Source organism: Taudactylus pleione, unplaced genomic scaffold (genome assembly GCF_031769625.1).
Source record: "Taudactylus pleione unplaced genomic scaffold, aTauple2 ptg000744l, whole genome shotgun sequence".
Taxonomy (NCBI): Eukaryota; Metazoa; Chordata; class Amphibia; order Anura; family Myobatrachidae; genus Taudactylus; species Taudactylus pleione.
The window spans coordinates 431,861-455,308 of record NW_028285146.1 but is presented as its reverse complement, the minus strand read 5'-3'; the positions used below and the strand labels follow the sequence as shown (position 1 = coordinate 455,308).

General features: G+C 46.8%; 1 protein-coding gene across 4 annotated transcripts in view; it reads left to right on the top strand.

Moving 5' to 3' along the window:
- Positions 1-22,822, top strand: part of OPLAH (5-oxoprolinase, ATP-hydrolysing) — a 120,736-nt gene extending 97,914 nt beyond the window's left edge. For all 4 annotated transcript variants that reach the window (XM_088457193.1, XM_088457191.1, XM_088457192.1 and 1 more), the window contains 8 exons: positions 5,250-5,434; positions 7,546-7,692; positions 10,541-10,675; positions 10,753-10,902; positions 12,798-12,955; positions 19,281-19,441; positions 19,526-19,623; positions 21,658-22,822. In XM_088457193.1, coding sequence (XP_088313319.1) covers positions 5,250-5,434; positions 7,546-7,692; positions 10,541-10,675; positions 10,753-10,902; positions 12,798-12,955; positions 19,281-19,441; positions 19,526-19,623; positions 21,658-21,807 — 1,184 coding nt within the window. In that variant the 3' untranslated portion in view covers positions 21,808-22,822. The remainder of the gene's footprint in view (positions 1-5,249; positions 5,435-7,545; positions 7,693-10,540; positions 10,676-10,752; positions 10,903-12,797; positions 12,956-19,280; positions 19,442-19,525; positions 19,624-21,657) is intronic.
- Positions 22,823-23,448: the final 626 nt, after the last annotated feature.

Below are 23,448 nucleotides of genomic sequence, written 5' to 3'. Positions count from 1 at the left end.
GTAGGGTCCTGTCTCCTTATAGCATCACCAATATACAGTAGGTAAATAATGCGTAGGCTCCTGTCTCCTTATAGCATCACCAATATACAGTAGGTAAATAAGTCGTAGGCTCCTGTCTCCTTATAACATCCCCAATATACAGTAGGTAAATAAGCCGTAGGCTCCTGTCTCCTTATAGCATCACCAATATACAGTAGGTAAATAAGTCGTAGGGTCCTGTCTCCTTATAGCATCACCAATATACAGTAGGTAAATAATGCGTAAGCTCCTGTCTCCTTATAGCATCACCAATATACAGTAGGTAATAAGCCGTAGGGTCCTGTCTCCTTATAGCATCACCAATATACAGTAGGTAATAAGCCGTAGGGTCCTGTCTCCTTATAGCATCACCAATATACAGTAGGTAATAAGCTGTAGGGTCCTGTCTCCTTATAGCATCACCAATATACAGTAGGTAATAAGCTGTAGGGTCCTGTCTCCTTATAGCATCACCAATATACAGTAGGTAATAAGCTGTAGGGTCCTGTCTCCTTATAGCATCACCAATATACAGTAGGTAAATAAGCAATAGGGTCCTGTCTCCTTATAGCATCACCAATATACAGTAGGTAATAAGCCGTAGGGTCCTGTCTCCTTATAGCATCACTAATATACAGTAGGTAAATAAGCCGTAGGGTCCTGTCTCCTTATAGCATCACTAATATACAGTAGGTAAATAAGCCGTAGGCTCCTGTCTCCTTATAGCATTACCAATATACAGTAGGTAATAAGCCGTAGGCTCCTGTCTCCTTATAGCATCACCAATATACAGTAGGTAATAAGCCGTAGGGTCCTGTCTCCTTATAGCATCACCAATATACAGTAGGTAATAAGCCGTAGGGTCCTGTGTTCTTATAGCATCACTAATATACAGTAGGTAATAAGCCGTAGGCTCCTGTCTCCTTATAGCATCACTAATATACAGCAGGTAAATAAGCCGTAGGGTCCTGTCTCCTTATAGCATCACCAATATACAGTAGGTAATAAGCCGTAGGGTCCTGTCTCCTTATAGCATCACTAATATACAGTAGGTAATAAGCCGTAGGCTCCTGTCTCCTTATAGCATCACTAATATACAGTAGGTAAATAAGCCGTAGGGTCCTGTCTCCTTATAGCATCACTAATATATAGTAGGTAATAATGCGTAGGCTCCTGTCTCCTTATAGCATCACCAATATACAGTAGGTAAATAATGCGTAGGCTCCTGTCTCCTTAAGGCATCACCAATATACAGTAGGTAAATATGCCGTAGGGTCCTGTCTCCTTATAGCATCCCTAATATACAGTAGGTAATAAGCCGTAGGCTCCTGTCTCCTTATAGCATCACTAATATACAGTAGGTAATAAGCCGTAGGCTCCTGTCTCCTTATAGCATCACTAATATACAGTAGGTAAATAAGCCGTAGGCTCCTGTCTCCTTATAGCATCCCTAATATACAGTAGGTAATAAGCCGTAGGCTCCTGTCTCCTTATAGCATCACCAATATACAGTAGGTAAATAAGCCGTAGGGTCCTGTCTCCTTATAGCATCACCAATATACAGTAGTTAAATAAGCCGTAGGATCCTGTCTCCTTATAGCATCACTAATATATAGTAGGTAAATAAGCCGTAGGGTCCTGTCTCCTTATAGCATCACTAATATATAGTAGGTAAATAAGCCGTAGGGTCCTGTCTCCTTATAGCATCACTAATATACAGTAGGTAAATAAGCCGTAGGCTCCTGTCTCCTTATAGCATCCCTAATATACAGTAGGTAATAAGCTGTTGGCTCCTGTCTCCTTATAGCATCACTAATATACAGTAGGTAAATAAGCCGTAGGCTCCTGTCTCCTTATAGCATCACTAATATACAGTAGGTAAATAAGCCGTAGGCTCCTGTCTCCTTATAGCATCACCAATATACAGTAGGTAATAAGCCGTAGGGTCCTGTCTCCTTATAGCATCACTAATATACAGTAGGTAAATAAGCCGTAGGCTCCTGTCTCCTTATAGCATCACCAATATACAGTAGGTAAATAATGCGTAGGCTCCTGTCTCCTTATAGCATCACTAATATACAGTAGGTAAATAATGCGTAGGCTCCTGTCTCCTTATAGCATCACCAATATACAGTAGGTAATAAGCCGTTGGGTCCTGTCTCCTTATAGCATCACTAATATACAGTAGGTAAATAAGCCGTAGGCTCCTGTCTCCTTATAGCATCACCAATATACAGTAGGTAATAAGCCGTTGGGTCCTGTCTCCTTATAGCATCACCAATATACAGTAGGTAATAAGCCGTAGGGTCCTGTGTCCTTATAGCATCACCAATATACAGTAGGTAAATAAGCCGTAGGGTCCCGTCTCCTTATAGCATCACTAATATACAGTAGGTAATAAGCCGTAGGGTCCTGTCTCCTTATAGCATCACTAATATATAGTAGGTAATAAGCCGTAGGGTCCTGTCTCCTTATAGCATCACTAATATATAGTAGGTAAATAAGCCGTAGGGTCCTGTCTCCTTATAGCATCACTAATATACAGTAGGTAAATAAGCCGTAGGCTCCTGTCTTCTTATAGCATCACTAATATACAGTAGGTAAATAAGCCGTAGGCTCCTGTCTCCTTATAGCATCCCTAATATACAGTAGGTAATAAGCCGTAGGGTCCTGTCTCCTTATAGCATCACTAATATACAGTAGGTAAATAAGCCGTAGGCTCCTGTCTCCTTATAGCATCACCAATATACAGTAGGTAAATAAGCCGTAGGCTCCTGTCTCCTTATAGCATCACCAATATACAGTAGGTAAATAAGCCGTAGGCTCCTGTCTCCTTATAGCATCACCAATATACAGTAGGTAATAAGCCGTAGGGTCCTGTCTCCTTATAGCATCACCAATATACAGTAGGTAATAAGCCGTAGGGTCCTGTCTCCTTATAGCATCACCAATATACAGTAGGTAAATAAGCCGTAAGCTCCTGTCTCCTTATAGCATCACCAATATACAGTAGGTAATAAGCCGTAGGGTCCTGTCTCCTTATAGCATCACCAATATACAGTAGGTAATAAGCCGTAGGCTCCTGTCTCCTTATAGCATCACTAATATACAGCAGGTAAATAAGCCGTAGGGTCCTGTCTCCTTATAGCATCACTAATATACAGTAGGTAATAAGCCGTAAGCTCCTGTCTCCTTATAGCATCACTAATATACAGTAGGTAAATAAGCCGTAGGGTCCTGTCTCCTTATAGCATCACCAATATACAGTAGGTAATAAGCCGTAGGCTCCTGTCTCCTTATAGCATCACTAATATACAGTAGGTAAATAAGCCGTAGGGTCCTGTCTCCTTATAGCATCACTAATATACAGTAGGTAAATAAGCCGTAGGGTCCTGTCTCCTTATAGCATCACTAATATACAGTAGGTAATAAGCCGTAGGGTCCTGTCTCCTTATAGCATCACTAATATACAGTAGGTAAATAAGCCGTAGGCTCCTGTCTCCTTATAGCATCACTAATATACAGTAGGTAATAAGCCGTAGGCTCCTGTCTCCTTATAGCATCACCAATATACAGTAGGTAAATAAGTCTATATATAGTAAATGCAGTGCTCCTGTATATATCTGGCACATATAGATCCCGGATATATATAGTAAATGCAGCACCCCTGTATATATCTGGCACATATAGGTCCTGGTTATATACAGTAAATGCAGCACCCCTGTATATATCTGGCACATATAGATCCCGGTTATATATAGTAAACGCAGTGCCCGTGTATATATCTGGCACATATAGATCCCGGTTATATATAGTAAATGCTGCGCCCCTGTATATATATTTCACATTTAGATCCGGTTATATATAGTAAATGCAGCGCCCCTGTATATATCTGGCACATATAGATCCCGGTTATATATAGTAAATGCAGCTCCCTGTATATATCTGGCACATATAGATCCCGATTATATATAGTAAATGCAGCACCCCTGTATATATCTGGCACATATAGATCCCGGTTATATATAGTAAATGCAGCACCCCTGTATAAATCTGGCACATATAGATCCCGGATATATATAGTAAATGCAGCACCCCTGTATATATCTGGCACATATAGGTTCTGGTTATATACAGTAAATGCAGCACCCCTGTATATATCTGGCACATATAGATCCCGGTTATATATAGTAAACGCAGTGCCCGTGTATATATCTGGCACATATAGATCCCGATTATATATAGTAAATGCTGCGCCCCTGTATATATCTTGCACATTTAGATCCGGTTATATATAGTAAATGCAGCGCCCCTGTATATATCTGGCACATATAGATCCCGGTTATATATAGTAAATGCAGCTCCCTGTATATATCTGGCACATATAGATCCCGGTTATATATTGTAAATGCAACGCCCCTGTATATATCTGGCACATATAGATCTGGTTATATATAGTAAATGCAGTGCCTCTGTATATATCTGGCACATATAGATCCTGGTTTTGTATAGCAAATGCAGTGCCCCTGTATATATCTGGCACATATAGATCCCGGTTATATATAGTAAATGCAGTGCCCCTGTATATATCTGGCACATATAGATCCCGGTTATATATAGTAAATGCAGCGCCCCTGTATATATCTGGCTCATATAGATCCTGGTTATATATAGTATATGCAGCGCCCCTGTATATATCTGGCACATATAGATCCCGATTATATATAGTAAATGCAGCGCCCCTGTATATATCTGGCACATATAGATCCCGATTATATATAGTAAATGCAGCGCCCCTGTATATATCTGGCACATATAGATCCCGGTTATATATAGTAAATGCAGCTCCCTGTATATATCTGGCACATATAGATCCCGGTTATATATAGTAAATGCAGCTCCCTGTATATATCTGGCACATATAGATCCCGGTTATATATAGTAAATGCAGAGCCCCTGTATATTACTGGCACATATAGATCCGGTTATATATAGTAAATGCAGTGCCCCTGTATATATCTGGCACATATAGATCCCGGTTATATATAGTAAATGCAGCACCTCTGTATATTCCTGGCACATATAGATCCCGGTTATATATAGTAAATGCAGCTCCCCTGTATATTCCTGGCACATATAGATCCGGTTATATATAGTAAATGCAGTGCCCCTGTATATTCCTGGCACATATAGATCATATCTTTGCTGATAATACATATGTCCCATTACAGCTGTCACAGAGTCCTTGATGGCCCCGGGTCTAATTCCTGGCAGCAGCGGAACACGTAATCTCCACGACAATTTATCGGATTTGCGGGCACAGGTGGCAGCCAATCAGAAGGGCATCCAGTTGGTGAACGAGCTAATTGATGTGTACAGGCTGGAGGTGGTCCAGGCTTACATGGCTCATATCCAGGTGAGACCCCCATCTGCTTTGCTGTATTCCCAGTGCCTCTTAGGGGCCAGTTTAATAAAAGCTTCTTATCTCTCTGCCCTGTATAACAAAGGTTACCCCTGGCGATAACACTGCTAATGCTAGTGGTAATATTCACATTGTATGACATCCCCATGCTTTTGCATTGGCCAAATCTTTGCCTTTACCCTCCCTGTGCACGTTAGTTAGCTAGCTCACAAATGCTCATCTCTATGGAGAGTTACTTGGCGGTTATTGCGGAAGCAGGGGCGGATCTTACATGAGGGTGCACACAGGTACCCTACTCTCTTAATACACCCCTGGTTAGCTCCATGTGTAAGGTGTCTGACTACCATGTGAGAAGTAATAGGTTTGAGTCCTGGGTATGACAGTATTTTGAAATGTGTGTGCCTCAGCCACGAGATAGGGGCAGCCAGGACATGTTGGCAGAGGCGTATCTAGGGTGCTTGGAGCCCAGGGCACGTTAAAAAAACAGAGCCCCCACCCCGGGCGCGACAAAAAGTGGTTCTGGCCACATGCCACACCAACATGACACACCACCGTTTCGTCACTCTGGGAACATTCCTTTTCATTCCATATGCACCTTATTGCCCCAAGTAGTAGTGCCCCTCTTGCAATGCCCACTGTAGCAGTGCCCCTTATGCAATGTCCTCAGAAGCAGTGCACCTTATGCAGTGCCCCTGGTAGTATTGCCCCTTATATAGTGCCCCCGGTAGTGTACCCTTATACAGTGCCCCCAGTAGTACCACTTATACAGTGCCCCCAGTAATGACCCTTATACAGTGCCACTAGTAGTGATCCCCCTATGCATTGCCCCCAGTAGTGGTCCCCCCTATGCAGTGCCCCTTACATAGTCCCCCCCCAGTAGTAGTCCCCCGTATGCAGTGCCCCTTATATAGTCCCCCCCAGTAGTAGTCCCCCCTATGCAGTGCCTCTTATATAGTTCCCCCCCAGTAGTGGTCCCCCCTATGCAGTGCCCCTTATATAGTCCCCCCAGTAGTAGTCCCCCCTATGCAGTGCCCCTTATATAGTCCCCCCAGTAGTGGTCCCCCCTATGCAGTGCCTCTTATATAGTTCCCCCCCAGTAGTACTCCCCCCTATGCAGTGCTCCCCCCCTGGCCCTCAGTGCCAGACAAAGACACATACAAAAAAAACCCAAACACCTGAATCCCTGCTCCTGAGCCCGGCGCCTTCCGCGCCTCTGTCCTCCCGGGGCGGTGCGCTCTGCAGTATGGGAGGGACGTCATGACGTCTCTCCCATCACCCACTGCGGGAGGCGGAATATGGAGCTCATGAATGGGGCTCCGGCAGTGTGCGTAGCAGTCTGTCTGTCTGACTCTCATTGGCTGCCAAAGCAAACACACTGCCGCCAGGTAGTACGAGTGTACCACCTGACGGTGGTGTTTGTTACTGTGTAGTGCGGACTGCACTCTGTGTGGTCCGCACTACAGTGACCAGTGTCCTGGAACGCAAAGACGGCACACCCCCACCCCCGCGCGCCGCCGGTCCGATGGCTTCCAGGGCACGAGCCCTGCTCGACCCCCCCCCCCCCTAGTTATGCCACTGCATGTTGGGATAATAGAAAAGGAACCTACTAGTGAGAATGATTATAAATAGAAAATTAACATGCCCGAGCAGCGTCCCCTGCCCTGCGGTGCACCACCCTAGTTACGGCTCTTTGCCAGGCCATGATCAGCAGAAAGCACTTTTATTACTCCAGCCTTATCTGGATCCCGGGGGATGCAGCCGCCGCTGGCCCTAGATGCCGCCTTTTGTGGGTCGGCATGCGCAAGTTTTTATTGGCTTTTTTTCTGTTGGTTTTTTTTTTTTTTGCACATGCGCAATTCATAGGGCAAGCGACCTGACGCGGACTGCTGCTTCACTAGGAGTGCTTAAAGCTAAAATAATACTACGTGTAGGTGAGTGACAGATGTGTGTCTGGACTCTGTGTTATGTTACTTCCCCTGGATGACAAAGCAGCTTAATGCAATAGAATGATGGCACTTTACAACTATGAGCTAGTAAGAGGACACATTACACGGCCTGTACACTGACACGTAACATCTCGCACATTCTGGGTCCTTCCTTCTCAGGCCAACGCAGAGGTGGCGGTGAGGGACATGCTGCGAGAGTTTGCGGAACGTTGGGAGCGTCAGACAGGAGCGCTGGAGGTGGAGTCTGTGGAATACATGGATGACGGGTCACCAATCAAACTGAAAGTGCAGATCAACAAAGAGGAGGTAATAATCCCCTTATACATGTGCCCGAACTATGGAGCTCATTCAGAGCCGCTCGCTGCTGGCGGCCGCTCGCACTGAATGTGGGCGTGTTTTTTTTTTGGTCTCCGGCGACTCGCAAAGCTGTGGGTGACAACCCACAGCTTGTGCGAGCGGGCTGGAGACCGTCACGATAATCGCGACCAACGGCCTTGCGACGAGACCCTGGGGCAGGGTCTAGCTGCCGCAAAGCCGAGTGGACTTCCTGCTCTAACAGAGCAGGAAGTCCACTACTGACATCAATAGTGATGTCAGTTGGACCGCCCAACAAACGCCAGGCGTTCCTAAGGGAACGCCTGCGTTAGTGCAGCCACCCCCCTTACCCGCCCACAAAACGAGTAAGGGGGGGGATGTCAATCAACATCGACAGCCGCCCCGTCTTGTTGCGAGCCCCGTAGCGACTGAACTTCAGTCATTCAGCGGGGCTCACGCACGCCGGACCCGACGCATGCATAGTGTGCTAACATTGGGCCGCTTGCGAGCGGCCCTGAATCAGCTCCCATGTGCAAGGCTAAACCATGAGGAGAAAGGTAATTGGACAATATTATGGAATCAAATTATAAACAAGGACGGCAGTTACACCGTAATCATTGAACCATAAAACCTGATGTGAATCCCGCCGTTCAGACTAAGCTGGGCATACACTATACAATTATCTGTCAGATATCTGTCCAATCTGGCTGGTTGGAATGAAAACCTGGTAATGTATGGGGGCATATGACAATTGTCCATTTGCTCACAAACACTGCAAAATGGACAAAAATGGTTGTTCAGACAAATTGGTTAAAACGCAGAAATTGAACCAATTCGAACAATTTTTTTTGTCCTGTTTTCAGTGTTTAAATCCATACGATCGACTGTCATTTGCTCCCATACATTACCAGGTTTTCATTCCAACCGGACAGATACCTGACAGAAAATTGTATAGTGGATGCCCAGCTTTAAATAGTCAACATTTTGTTGCAACAATACTTACCGTAATTATTTATTTAAACATAAACACTAATTATGTATCATAACTCTATTGGGTCAATCTAATTAGGTGAAAAGGGGACAAATTGTCATTGGATCAGCATAGAAATGCTGGCAACGGCAGGGCAATACACGCCCCTCGCGGCCTATCTCACCCTGGACTGCTCGCAGCCCTATGGGGCTGAAAGCAGAAATGTGTGGGTTCTGGATATACTATAAGTGTGCGGCATACAGTCGAACTTACTCGCCCCTATTTGGATCGAGTCCAATGAACTGTTTACCGGTTTTAATGAGATTTTATTCAACAGCACTATTACAGGTAATGAGTGATTTTCAGTGTTGCCAACACATAGGGGTCAATCCAATTAGGTGCGAGTTGCTATTTTTTGTTCGAATTCGCATAGCGAATGAATTTTGCAATCCAATTAGCAACTCGCACTGAACCAGTCAGAGTGAATTCGCATTTTTCCATTCGCACTTAAGGTTAAAATGTCGGGACACCGTGCTGAAACCCTTGGACACTAATAACTAATTAGGCATTTAGAAGTTTCCAATTAGCTTAATTAATCCAATAATTACTTTTAATTTTTGGGGGTAAAAAAAATTGTCCTCAAATTACCCCAAAATTTATTTTGTTAGTTTAGACACCCAAATTACAATGTTTTTTTTAAAAATTGAAATATAATTGTTTTTTTTTTTATTATGTTTTAGTTGTTGAAAGTGCCCCCAAATCACCTTTTTTTCCTACTTTTTTTTTTCATTTTATTTGTTTGAGATTAAGCAAAAAAAGTTTTGCTTTTTATAATTTTATTGCATTTTGCAAAAAAAACAAAACACAAATCAGCCATTTGAAAACCTTCAGTACTTCCCTAATGCCCACAAGCAGCCTTCTATGCGGTCCTGCTAATAAAATGATCAATTTTGGGGGGCTCCAAGATGGTCTCCACACGTTTTTGTGCACATCTCTCACATCGCATTTGGCAGTCAATTCGCAAACCTCCGCTGCGAGTACCGCACAAAAGTCCCTATTTGAGGGGATTGTCCCTCGAGTAGGAAGGAGACAATGGGCCTGATTCAGAGCCACTCGTAAGCGGCCGCTCGTTCGTTCCGAGCGATGTTAGCCCAACTGCGCATGCGTACAGATCGTTATACGCATGCGCTAACCAGTCAGTGCGGCCGAAATTCATGTGCTCGCAAAATAGCGAATGCCTGCTAATTTGAGTGACAGGAGGAGGCGTATGTGGGTGGTAACAGGGGAAGGTGCTTGAAAATGGGGAGTGGAAATCAGAACGCAGGCGTGCTTAAAGGTCAAAACGGGCGTTTTATGGGTGTGCATAATTAATACAGCAGCGTCACTGACCACGTCACTGGGTTATTTTATAGTCAGAACTGCTCGCAAAATTGTGGTAGCAAACTCCAACCCCAAGAATAGCGAGCAGTTCATACCCTTGTCGATGTACTCGATTAATCTAATAAATAGCGGACATGACGTAGGATGCGAGCGGCCAGGGGGCGTATTTTTCCAAAAAACGAACGCAACTTTTGTTCGCTCGTTCAGACATAGAGGCGTGAACAGACCGCAAACAGCGAACGGTTCATTTGAATAGCCACCCCTTGTTTTAGAACGAACGACCGCAAATAGCGAGTGGCTCTGAATGAGGGCCAATGTTCAGCAGATGTCTCTGGTGTGTGCGGCACTTCAGCCGTGTTTCTAGGGGACTGAAGGGGATATAGTGGGGGCCTAGCCCATCAGAGGCAGAGAGCATTCCCCCAGGAGCAGCCTAGCGCGATGTTCATGCAGTGACAATAATAATAACCTGTGTCCCGTCACTACTTCCAGGGCAGCGCTGTGTTTGATTTTACCGGCTCTGGGTATGAAGTATTCGGGAACTCCAATGCCCCTCGTGCAATCACCCTCTCTGCCCTGATTTACTGCCTACGCTGCATGGTCGGCCAAGACATCCCCCTGAACCAGGTACGGCTTCTATCTCTTCCCTCTAGTAACAAAACAGTGACCAAGCATCTCCAATATATGCCATGTATCCTTTTCAGGGTTGCCTGGTGCCTGTCCAAGTCATTATTCCCAAAGGATCCATCCTGGACCCCTCTGCGGATGCTGCTGTTGTTGGGGGCAATGTGCTCACTTCACAGAGAATTGTAGATGTCATCTTCAAGGCCTTTGAAGTCTGTGCAGCCTCACAGGTGAGACACATTAAACGGACAGGGAGCTGTAGGCAGCACTGTACAGGGGGCAGAGTAATGGCGTGGCCTGGGCATCTGCTGACTTGCTGACGGAGTGAGAGAACGCGCCTCTCTTAGCTAATGAGATCCTGTGTCCAAATTACGGCCTTGGCTATTTCAGATCCAGGGGAGAACCCCTGGGACATTCCCATGCAATTGTGGTCACATTGGAATTAAAGACTTAAGAGTATATTTACTAAAGTGCAGGTTTACAGAAGTGGAGTTGTTGCCCATAGCAACCAATAAGTTGAGGGGCATGTTAGGGGATGTAGTTAGGAAGCCAACGGTCTAAATGCCGACCGTTGGCTTCCCGACTGTCAAATCCCGGCAAGATACTAAAGACAGGCATCGAAATCTCGATGCCTGTAATTAAACCTACGCCTGAACACCGACACCCGGCATACCGAACGAAGGTAAGCCGGGCGCGGACACCTGCAGGGGGGAGGGTTAGGTTTTAGAGCTCCCGGGGGGAATCAGGGTTAGGCACCCCCGGTAGGGTTAGGTTTAGGCTAGGGGAAGGGGGGGTTATGGTTAGGCACACCCGGGGGGAGGTTATGGTTAGCCCACCCCCGAGACTTAGGTTTAGGTTGTGGGGAAGGGGGGGTTAGGTTTAGGCACTTAGAGGGGGGTTAGGGTTAGGCACTTGGGGGGGAGGTTAGGGTTAGGCACCCCTAAGGGAGGGTTAGAGTAGGGAGTAGGGTTAGCCGTACTTACTTTATTTAGGGTTCGGGATCTTCACTTCTGCTGGGCTTCCGCTGTCGGGATTTGAACCGCCAGCCATGCGGTAATACCTACTGCACCCCATGTTAGTGCCAATGGCTTGAGGGTAGGGCATGTGGGATGGGGGTATGGAGTCGGTAATGGTTTCATTTGAGAGGATGCTAGTGTCATGTGGGGAGGTATGAGCAGTATGCTGGAGAAATATGTAGGAGTGGCAGGTGGAGGTCTGAGTGGCAGTTGGGGGGAATGTGTTTGGTCTGGGGAGAGCCGAGGGAATGTGGTGGCATTTAGTGGTAAGTGAGAGTCTTGAGAGCATGTGAGGTTGCTTTGGGATGAGTAATTGGGTGGTACCAAGGTCATGTTTGGGGCTGTTTTTATTGGACCTCTGCTGTATTTTTGCTGATCCTCTAATAAGATGCTTAGGCCCAGATTTATCGACGAGTGATATTCTTGTTATTAATCTTAAATGGCGCTCCAACCAATCAGCTCCTGTCATTTTTTAAACACATGACACTTAGGAGCTGTTCGGTTGGAGCACCATTTAATATTAGTAACGAGTGATAACAAGACTATCACTCGTTGATAACTCTGGGCCATAGCTGGAGAACCATTGACTGCAGTATCTCTGAGAGAACCGCAAAGGTGGGTTGCACTTATGTGGAGTGTGCTGTATGGTCAACTGCGGAGGAGACAGCAACTGGCACTGATATCCGCTATGTGAGAAGTGTTCTCTGGGTGTGGTAAGGGGGCACTGGTTTTGTCCTCCCAGGAGCCTTTCCTAGTACCTAGAAATTACATTTGGCCATGGTGGTTATGTCAAACAACAGAGAATGAGTGTGAAGTCCAATGACGGACTCTCCTTTGCCTTGCAGTTACTCATAGGCGGTTTTACAAGCTCACGGCTTCAGCTGGCACTAAGCGGTGTTGTCTGGCAGCCATTTCTTACTGTGCATGGGTAACAATGTGTGGGGTTTTTTTTTTTAATGATTTACTTTTATTTCTGATATGAAGGTAAGACCAGCACTGTAATCAGCTGAGGCGGGGGTACGTTTGGTTCTGTTATCTCCGCAGAACCAGCCTCCATAGGAAATAATTGTACATGAAATAGTCGCCTCTAAAAATGCCATTTCCCGCAGGGCTGTATGAACAACGTCACCTTCGGCAACCAGAACACTAGTTACTATGAGACGGTGGCCGGTGGTGCCGGGGCTGGCCCTCATTGGGACGGGAGGAGCGGCATTCACAGTCACATGACTAACACCCGTATTACAGACCCGGAGATCCTGGAGAAACGGTGAATGAGATCTTATCATCTTATCGTCATCTGTTATTTGTGTCCATAAAAATATTCCTGTGATGAAGGATATATCATGGCCAACCCCATACGCGCCACCACGGTGGCGATTTCCACCATCTCCGTAGTGACTGCACCGTGCAGCGCTGTGCCCTATGTGGCAAAGAGGGTTTTAGTTTTCTTGCAAAAAATTTATAGAAAGTGGAGGAAAAAGGTAACGGCCCAGCGTCACTTGGGTAGGCGGCTTCTTATGTAAAACCCAAAGACCAGATTAAAAAAAAAGGCTGGCTAATGGGGGTGCGGAGGTTGGGTACGGGGTGCCAGCGCTCAAAATGCCGACACTGGAATCCTGACTAGATGAGAAACCCGACACCTGGAGGTAAGTATCCTAACACTAACCCTACCCCTAACCCTCCCCTCCCGCAGTCTAAAGGGGCTAGGGTATAGGGCGGGTAGTGTATGTCCCATGGCTTAGGGGGGTGGGGTAGTGTATATCCTAGGGACTGGGGTATAGGGCATGTAGAGTATATCCCGGGGGTATAGGGTGGGTACTGTATGTCCCAGGGGCCGGGGTATAGGGCGTTTAGAGTATATCCCAGGGGCTGGGGTATAGGGCGGGTAGTGTATGTCCCGGGGTATAGGGCGGGTAGTGTATGTCCCAGGGGCCGGGATATAGGGCGGGTAGTGTATGTCCCAGGGGCCGGGATATAGGGCGGGTAGTGTATGTCCCAGGGGCCGGGATATAGGGCGGGTAGTGTATGTCCCAGGGGCCGGGGTATAGGGCGGGTAGTGTGTGTCCCAGGGGCCGAGGTATAGGGTGGATAGTATATATATATAGGGTTTTGGAGTGTTGTGTTACAACCCTTTCTGTAAGCCTGTGCATGCCTATGTTTGGGGTAATGTGTGGAACTACAAGTCCCAGTAAGCCCTGATTTGCACAACCTGTAGTTCTGCACTGTAAAGCAAATGCACTGAAACTGCTACATAAAATACATTGTTGTTGTTTTTTTTTTTTTTCAAATAAACCACCAAATCCCTCCTTCCCATCTGTTTTGCTCCCCTTTTCTCCCATCCTGAATTAATTAAATGGTAAAAAAAAATATACCCTGTTGGACAATACAGGACTTGCTCTTAGCGCCATTCTTAATGAAATAAATAAGATCCGGATCTGTCCGTGAATAACCAATCAGAGCTGCCTGTCTGTTGTCTGTTGCAGCATGAGAAAACTGCTCTGATTGGCTGCTCACTTTGGGCTTTGAATCCACTTAATTCATTACCCATTTGGGGTGTGTAAATGAGTAAGACAAGAGCCGCTTTCTCACGCACCAACCAATCATATTATTTATTATTATTATTATTATCATTTATTTATATGGCGCCACAAGTGTTCCGCAGCGCCTTACAAAGTACATAGACAAAAAAGTAACCATTGACTTACAATACAATACAGGACATGGATAAACATTGCTATATTAGTGACATTAACGCCCGCATAAGCAGCCAAGTGTTGGTTGCCCTAGTGGCTAGTAAGAGATAAATTAAATTACAGTAGGGAGAAGCACAAGAGGGTAGAGGGCCCTGCTCGAAAGAGCTTACATTCTTTAAGGGAGGGGAAGACAAACAGGAGTGACACAGAATGGGGTGGGCCGGGAGAAAGGAAGATGTAGCAGCAAGTTAGGATGAGAGCTGGAAGGCTTTAATGAAGTAGTGGGTCTTAAGAGCTCGTTTGAAAGATGGTAGAGAGGTGCAGAGTCTGATAGGGAGAGGGAGGGAGTTCCAAAGGTGAGGAGCAGCACGGGCAAAGTCTTGGAGGCGGGAGTGGGAGGAAGTAATCAATTGGCATGAAAGGCGGCGTGTATTAAGTGAACGAAGAGGGCGGACAGAAGAGTGAAGGGAGATGAGATCAGAGATGTAAATGGGAGAGGAATGGGTGAGGGCTTTGTAAGTGAGTGTAAGAGCCTTGAATTGGGTTCTGAAAGGGAATGGGAGCCAGTGGAGGGCTTGCAAAAGAGGGGAGGCAGATGTAGAGCGTTTGGAGAGGAAGATGAGCCGAGCAGCAGCATTGAGCACAGACTGGAGAGGAGAGAGATGGGATTTGGGGAGGCCAGCTAGGAGAAGGTTACAGTAGTCCAGTCTGGACATGACCAGTGAATGTACAAGGGTTTTGGTAGCATCCTGGGTGAGAAAGGGTCTGATCTTGGAAATATTCTTAAGATGGAAACGACAGGACTGTGAGAGGTTCTGAATGTGTGGTTTAAAGGAGAGGGAAGAGTCCAGGATGACTCCAAGACAACGCACTTTGGGGCTAGATGAGATAGTAATGCAGGGTTGCCTACCCTCCCGATTTGGGCGGGAGCCTCCCGATAATCGGGTGCAGCTCCCACCCCCCCGGAGAGGCAGGCAAGCCTCCCGGCGGCCGCCGATCCCCCGACATCCCCCCGCAAATTACACCTAACCCCCGCTTCGAGGGCAGCCAGTGACGCGATTCGCGTCATTTTGGCCCCGCCCCCTGCCTCACAATGCCTGTATTATCGGCATTGTGTAGCGGGGGCGGGGCCAAAATGACGCGATCACGTGACCCCGCCCCGTGACGCCTACAAGTGCCAGGCACCCGTCCGGACACGCCCCCTTTTTTGGCCACGCCCCCCGCTGCCCTCCCGGAAGGAGCAGCCAGAAAGTCGGCAACTATGTAGTAATGCCATCTATTAATAAAGAAATAGTGGGACATGATGATATGTGGGAGGGTGGGAAGACTATCAGCTCAGTCTTAGACATATTAAGTTTGAGAAATCGCTGGGACATCCAGGAAGAGATAGCAGAGAGACAGTTGGAGATACGAGTCAGTATAGAGGGGGAAAGATCAGGTGAGGAAAGGTAGATCTGAGTATCATCAGCATAGAGATGATAATGGAGGTCAAAAGAGCTGATGAGTTCACCTAGAGAAGACGTAAAGAGAGAGAATAGGAGAGGTCCAAGAACAGAACCTTGGGGAACACCTACTGTAAGAGGCTGTGGGGGGGAGGAGTCGCCATGAGAGGAAACAGAGAAGGAACGGTCAGAGAGGTAGGAGGACAGCCAGGAGAGAGCAGTGTCACATAGACCAAGGGAGTGAAGTATATGCAGCAGTAGAGGGTGGTCCACAGTGTCAAAAGCAGCAGAGAGATCAAGGAGAATGAGCAGTGAGTAGTGGCCCTTGGATTTGGCAGCAAGGAGGTCGTTGCTGACTTTTGTGAGGGCAGTTTCAGTGGAGTGGAGAGAACGGAAGCCAGACTGAAAAGGGTCAGGGAGGGAGTGGGAGGAAAGAAATGTGGTGAGGCGGTTGTAAACAATACGCTCAAGGAGTTTGGAGGCAAAAGGGAGGAGAGAGATTGGACGGTAGTTAGAGAGAATGTTAGGATCAAGGTTAGGTTTTTTAAGAATGGGGGAAACACGGGCATGCTTGAATGCAGAAGGAACAGTGCCAGATGAGAGGGAGAGATTAAGGAGGTGGGCAAGATGGGAGCAGGCAGAAGGAGAGAGGTAGCGGAGGAGGTGGGAGGGGATAGGATCGAGGGGAGAGGTGGAAGGGGGGGAGGACTGGATAAGGGCCTTAACTTCCTCTCCAGTCACAGGGGAGAAGGATGTCAGAGTCTGTAAAATGGATGGGGAGGGGTGATCCGGGAAAGGAGGAGGTGGAGAGCTGGGGGACTGGTTGGATATGATGTCCTGACGTATGGAATCAATTTTAGATGTGAAATAGGTAGCAAAGTTAGTGGCAGAGAGCAAGGAGGGGAGACGAGGAGGGGGTGGACAGAGGAGGGAGTTGAAGGTGGAAAAGAGACGCTGGGGATTTGAGGATTGGGAGGAGATGAGATTCTTGAAATATGACTGTTAGAGAGGGAAAGGGCAGCACTGTAGGATGACAGCATGAATTTGAAATGGAGAAAATCTGCCTGAGAGCGTGATCTTCTCCACTGTCGCTCGGCGGTTCGTGAACATTTTTGCAGGTATCTGGTGCATTTGGAATGCCAGGGTTCAGGTGTGAATTTGCGAGGGTGAGTAGTGATCGCCGGAGTAACAGAGTCAAGAGCAGAAGTAAGGGAGGCATTGTATAGGGAAGCAGCTTGTTCAGCGCAGGAGAAAGAGAGGATAGGGGAGAGAAGTGAGTCAAGTAGGGAAGAAAAGAAAGCAGTGTCGATGGCTTCAATGTTACGCTTAGTGATGGTGGCTTTCGGAGGTAGTGGAGGGGAAGGAGAGAGGGATAGGTTAAAAGAGAGGAGGTGATGGTCAGAGAGGGGAAATGGGGAATTGGAGTAAGCAGAAATATCACAATGGTGAGTGAATACCAGATCAAGCAAATGCCCACTCGCATGGGAGGGTGAGGAGGTCCATTGGGAGAGTCCAAATGAGGAAGTGAGGGTGAGTAGTTTGGAGGCAGCAGATTCTGTGGGGATATCAATAGGAATATTGAAGTCACCGAGGATAATAGAGGGAAGGTCTGAGGAGAGAAAGTGAGTGAGCCAGGAAGCAAAGTTGTCAAGGAACTTGGAGGGAGGGCCAGGGGGACGGTAGATGACAGCTACTCTGAGGTTTACTGGTTGGAAGAGGCGTATAGCATGAACTTCAAATGTGGAGAATGTAAGGGATGGTTCTGATGGTATATGTTGGTATGAGTAACCAGGGGATAGAAGGACCCCAACACCACCACCATGGCGACCCCCAGGCCTGGGGGTGTGGGAGAAGGTGAGGCCCCCATAAGAGAGAGCTGCAGGAGAAGTGGTGTCAGAGGGTAAAATCCAGGTTTCAGTAATGGCCAGGAGATTCAGGGAGTTGGAGATGAAAAGGTCATGGGTGGGGGCCAGTTTGTTACAGACTGATCTGGCATTCCAGAGGGCACAGGATAGAGTGACAGAGTTGATAGGAGAGATGTGAATGAGATTATCAGGGTTGCAATAGCGTGGAGATGAGAATACTTTGGGAGACCGAGATGAATAGAGTGTAGGGATCATGCGTGCTCCTGTGCTAGGAGGGGACCCTGTAGGAAGTGGGCAGGGAGGGACGTTAAGGAGACGTGAATGAAAGTGGGGTGAAGTGACAGGGAGATAAGTAAGGGAGGAAAGATTACCAGTGGGGTAGTAGGATCCTTGGGGGGTATAAGAGAAAGAAAATGGAGTAATGGGAGAAGAGGGGGAGGAAGGCAGAGAGAAGGGGAGATAGGAGGAGGTGGAGGAGACCAGGGGGAAAGGATAGAGGTGGAGTCAGAGGGCAGAACAAAAGATTAGTTAGAAACTGAGTGAAGGGAGGAGACAACATGGTCATGGTAAGGATGAGGTACAGTGTCAGCACAACAAAAATATAGTATAGAGTTTAGAAAAAGTGGAGATAAGATGGGAGCAGAAATTGAATATTAGAGTAGAGAGTAGCAGTAGCTAGATCATGTAAGACTAGACCAAAGTGCTAATGTAAAAAGACATTATTACAGAGTTAAGCTGACATTAACAGTATTCAGTAAGATTATCTGTTAAGCACAGAGGCAGCACAAATAGTAGCAAGTGATGGCCAGAGTGTTTGTAGCAACCAGAGGTCAGTGTAGAAAGTCCAGGTTATACAGTCAGCATGAGTTTGTAGCAGTGAGATTTTAAAATCACTTTTGTTGATGGTTTTTCTCCAAATCTAGATTAGGTTTTTAGAAGTGCAGATCGGTTGTTTCCCTTCTGTTCCACTTCGGTTCAACGCTGGTGTAACGCCAGTATTAATGTTAAAATGCACTTTTGAATAGTGCACTTCTGAATGGAGCAATTCCAGCCAGGCTATTCCAGCCTACTAATGACCCTCTTCTCATGTTTCTATTAGGGATGTGCACCGACCCCCGTATTTTGGTTTTGGATCTGTATCTCCTTCAAGGTTTTGGATCTGGATTTGGTTTTGAAAACCACCCTCAGGTGTTTTTGTTTTGGTTCTGGATTTTTTTAAATAATAAATAGATAAAAAGTTTTAAAAACAGCTAAAATCCTGTAATTTATGCAATCCAAAACCCGAAATTCGGTTTTAAAATCCAAATCCCGAACCGCAAAAAGATCAGAATCACGATCCGGATTTACCCGGATTCACGAAATTCGGGTCGATTTGAATTTCTGGAGAACCGAACCGCACATCTCTTTTTATATCACCTAAGTCGCAGGCTATTACATTTGGGCTTTGGTGTTTATTCCTAATTAGCTAACCGTGAGCTTGCTGACAGCGAGAGAGGATTCCTCTGATTCACGTGGAGGAATAAATAGCTCATGTGAAAATGGCTGACCTTCTACTTACAACCTGCTCTAGACTCTATGATCTTTTGCTCTAGATACCCAGTGGTCCTGAAAAGCTTCCAGCTGCGCCCAGGTTCCGGGGGTGACGGGAGGTTCTGTGGAGGCGATGGAGTCATTCGGGAGCTGCTGTTTCGGCAAACGATCATCTTGTCGGTTCTGACTGAGCGAAGAGTCTTCCGGCCCTACGGACTCCACGGTGAAGTGAACCTCTCGTCGTCTTGTGTGACGGCCGTGTCACTAATACTCTATACTTCAATATTATCTGTCTCCTTAATTCTAGGGGGGTCTCCTGGAGCTGCTGGGCTGAACCTCCTGCATCGATGTGACGGCAGAACCATTAACTTGGGGGGGAAGACATCTGTGTCTCTAGAACCTGGGGTAAGAGGGGATCTGTACTAATATAATAAACTATCTATGCAGAGATCATCACCCTTATACAGAAATGCAGAAAGTCCTATTACCCTTGTCATATACATAGTGACAAATACCCGAGAGGAGAGAAGTGTTGTGTTAGTAATAAATAGGAGTCATCTTTTCCATATAAAGTACAGAAAACCGCACATCCACTATTTTCCCACTTTATGAATTCTCATTCCTGCTGTTATGAACATGAAAATACATACAGGAGGCTGCAATTTAGCACAGTATAGCCGCAACACTAAGTCATTCATAAACCAGCTGGAGGGGGCAATACTCAAGCAGCCAATCAGGAGCGGCTCGACAGCGCAGCTGGTGTAATCGTCAACTACCTGGTCACCGATGCCCACAAAAGATAGACCTCCTAAGGAGCACAGTCTGTTTTGCTAGATGACATCTCTATAGAGCATCTACGCTCACAAGCAGTCAACCTTACTGCACCCAACTAATACCTGCCCTCCCCCCTCACCAGATTAAGGGGCCATGAGTCAATGATGTGCCCAAATCTAAATATGGATGCAGTTTGGTGCGCCTGCACGGTATGGAAATGCGTATATTTATATAAATGGATTTGCATCCACCCGCAAATATAGGGCCTCATTCAGAGGTGGTCGTAGGATGCAAGCGGTCGTTCAGAAACAGGGCGGCCACTTGCATCCTGAACGGCCGCCTCCATGTCAGTCGTTAGGCTGTGGGTTAACACCCACAGCTCTAACGACCACTAAGGGTGATGGTCGCGATGGTCAAGACCATCGCGACCATCGGGGCTTACGACGAGACCCTAAGGTAGGGTCTTGTCAACCTTAAGCCCCAGGGAGCTTCCTGCTCTGTTTGAGCAGGAAGCTCCCCACTGACATCACTGATGATGTCAGTGGGGCCGCCCCCAAACGGCAAGCGTTCCGACAGGAACGCCTCCGTTTGGCCGAGCACGCCCCCGGGCCGCCTAGCAAACGGGGCGAGCTGTCACTCAACATCGACAGCTTGCCCCATCTGCTACGAGACCCCTAACGACGGATCAACCGTCGTTAGCCTGGTCTCGCGCATGTGCATGACGGAGCCGGCTCCGTCGTGCGCATGCGCACTGGAGCAACATCGCCCCAGTTGCGAGCTCGTAGAGCTAGCGACCGGGTCTGAATAAGCTCCATAGTCCTTAGTGAGCAGGCGTAGAGTTTTTACTGATGAGTGCTATTTACACACACACATTGTTTTCATGATACTTGGTGACCTTGAACTTGTATGAAAGACAGCAGGTTGGGCATAGCGATACTGGCTTAGAACGCCAGCACCGGGTTGGGAATGGAGATACTGGTTTAGAATGCCAGCACCATGTTGGGCATGGAGATACTGGTTTAGAACGCCAGCACGGGGTTGGGCATGGAGATACTGGTTTGGAATGCCAGCACCAGGTTGGACACGGAGATACTGGTTTAGACCGCCAGCACCGGGTTGGGCATGGAGATACTGGTTTAGAATGCCAGCATCGGGTTGGGCATGGAGATACTGATTTAGAAAGCCAGCACCGGGTTGGGCATGGAGATACTGGTTTAGAATGCTAGCAGCAGGTTGGGCATGGAGATACTGGTTTAGAATGCCAGCACCGGGTTGGGCATGGAGATACTGGTATAGAAAGCCAGTATCGGGTTGGGCATGGAGATACTGGTTTAGAATGCTAGCAGCAGGTTGGACCTGGAGATACTGGTTTAGAATGCCAGCACCAGGTTGGGCATAGAGATACTGGTTTGGAATGCCAGCACCAGGTTGGGCATGGAGATTCTGGTTTGGAATGCCAGTACCAGGTTGGGCATGGAGATACTGGTTTGGAATGCCAGCACCAGGTTGGGCATGGAGATACTGGTTTGGAATGCCTGCACCAGGTTGGGCATGGAGATACTGGTTTGGAATGCCAGCACCAGGTTGGGCATGGAGATACTGGTTTGGAATGCCAGTCCTCTGATGCTGATTTATGTCTGATATTATCCTATTCCCTTTCTACAGGATACATTCACCCTTCACACCCCCGGAGGGGGCGGATATGGTGTTCGCAAAGATGGAGATAACACCCCGAAGCCCACCCAGGGTCAGAGTCACAGCTTCGTGGAGCGAGGAAGCGTGTATGATTACCGCATGGCCCAGGAGACTGTGTGAGAAGTGCGCAGTTCATCAACGGCAGATAACTCTCTGAGCTTCTGCCTAACTTACACGGCCCAGGAGGCTGCAACATACCAGGGCTGTCTGATCTTCTGTAAGGGGGGAAATGTCTAGTCTCCTTATCCTGTCAGATCAATAATATCTGCTATGTTGCCTATAGAAACAGGGATACAGTGATGACATTGACACAGGTAGCAGCACAAAAGGTCTAGGTCAGTGGTTCTCAACCACAACCCTGAAGTTTTCCCAACAGGTCATGTTTTCTGGATTTCTGTCTGTGGAAGCAGATGGGATGATTTCTAAGCCAGCAAAAAGATGAACTCACCTGTGCGTGATTAAAGAAATCCACGAAACCTGACCTGTTGGTGGTACCTGAGGACTGGAGTTGAGAACAAGTGGTCTAGAACAAAAAGTGACACATTTATTAAAACAAAAGATGCAAATACATTATGGTTCTTAAAAATGGCGGTCCCACAAACGGGTAAGATATATATATATATATATATAATATATATATATATATATGTGTGTCATGCAAACTAAGCCCTACCCAACGTGCAATTCTAATTCTTTAGATCGCATTAATAAAGTGTCCCTGTCACCCACACCCAGCAGAGGCAGACATTCTGAATGCAGCCTATCAGTGAATGAGGCACTAGCGACATCATGTGCCTCTTGCCTCGGGGATGGCATTGGTTCATAATGTATTTATAGGTAAAATACAGGTTCATCTTAAAATGTCTGCTCCAGCTTATACAGATGACATAAACGATGATGGGGTTGTCCTGATACCTTGTCCTGCTGTGTATCTGTGGCAGGAAGAGGTCACTCACATCGGTATCAGGTGCTTGGATCTCCTGGAACTAGAGAGACTGTGCGCGTTCCGCCTCAGCGATGTCTCCAGCTCCTAGAGAAGTCTTAGGTTGGATATTTATTCAGCCCCCATGTCCTTGTTTTTTAACATGACATAATAATGATTCACTTTCAATACAATCTATTTTGAATGATAAAATCTACTGTGTTATTTATTTACTATGAAATGAGTATGTACTGCTAACCTGTAACCGCTGAGTGATGAGGGTACTGTAAGGAAAAGGCATGGCTGCCATTGTCTGCTTTTATCATAATTACTATGATCCTCCTCTTTATATAACAGACATAACACACAGCGCTGTACACTCAGAGAACTGTATGCAGACCTCACAGTCGCTGTCCCAGTCCTGGCAGTAGGAGTGGGGCAGGGACTGGGCACGTTCTCAATGGGATTAAGGTCTGGGGAGTTTCCTGGCAATGGACCCAAAGTTTCAATGTTTTGTTCCCAAAGCCACTAAGTTATCCCTTTTGCCTTATGGCAAGGTGCTCCATCATGCTGGAAAAGGCATTGTTCATCACCAAACTGTTCTTGGATGGTTGGGAGAAGTTGCTCTTGGAGGATGTTTTGGTACCATTCTTTATTCATGGCTGTGTTCTTAGGCAAAATTGTGAGTGAGCCCACTCCCCTGGCTGAGGAACAGCCCCACACATGAATGGTCTCAGGATGCTTTACTGTTGGCATGACACAGACCTGATGGTAGCGCTCACCTTTCCTTCTTCGGACAAGCGTTTTTTCAGATGCCCCAAACAATCTGAAAGGGGATT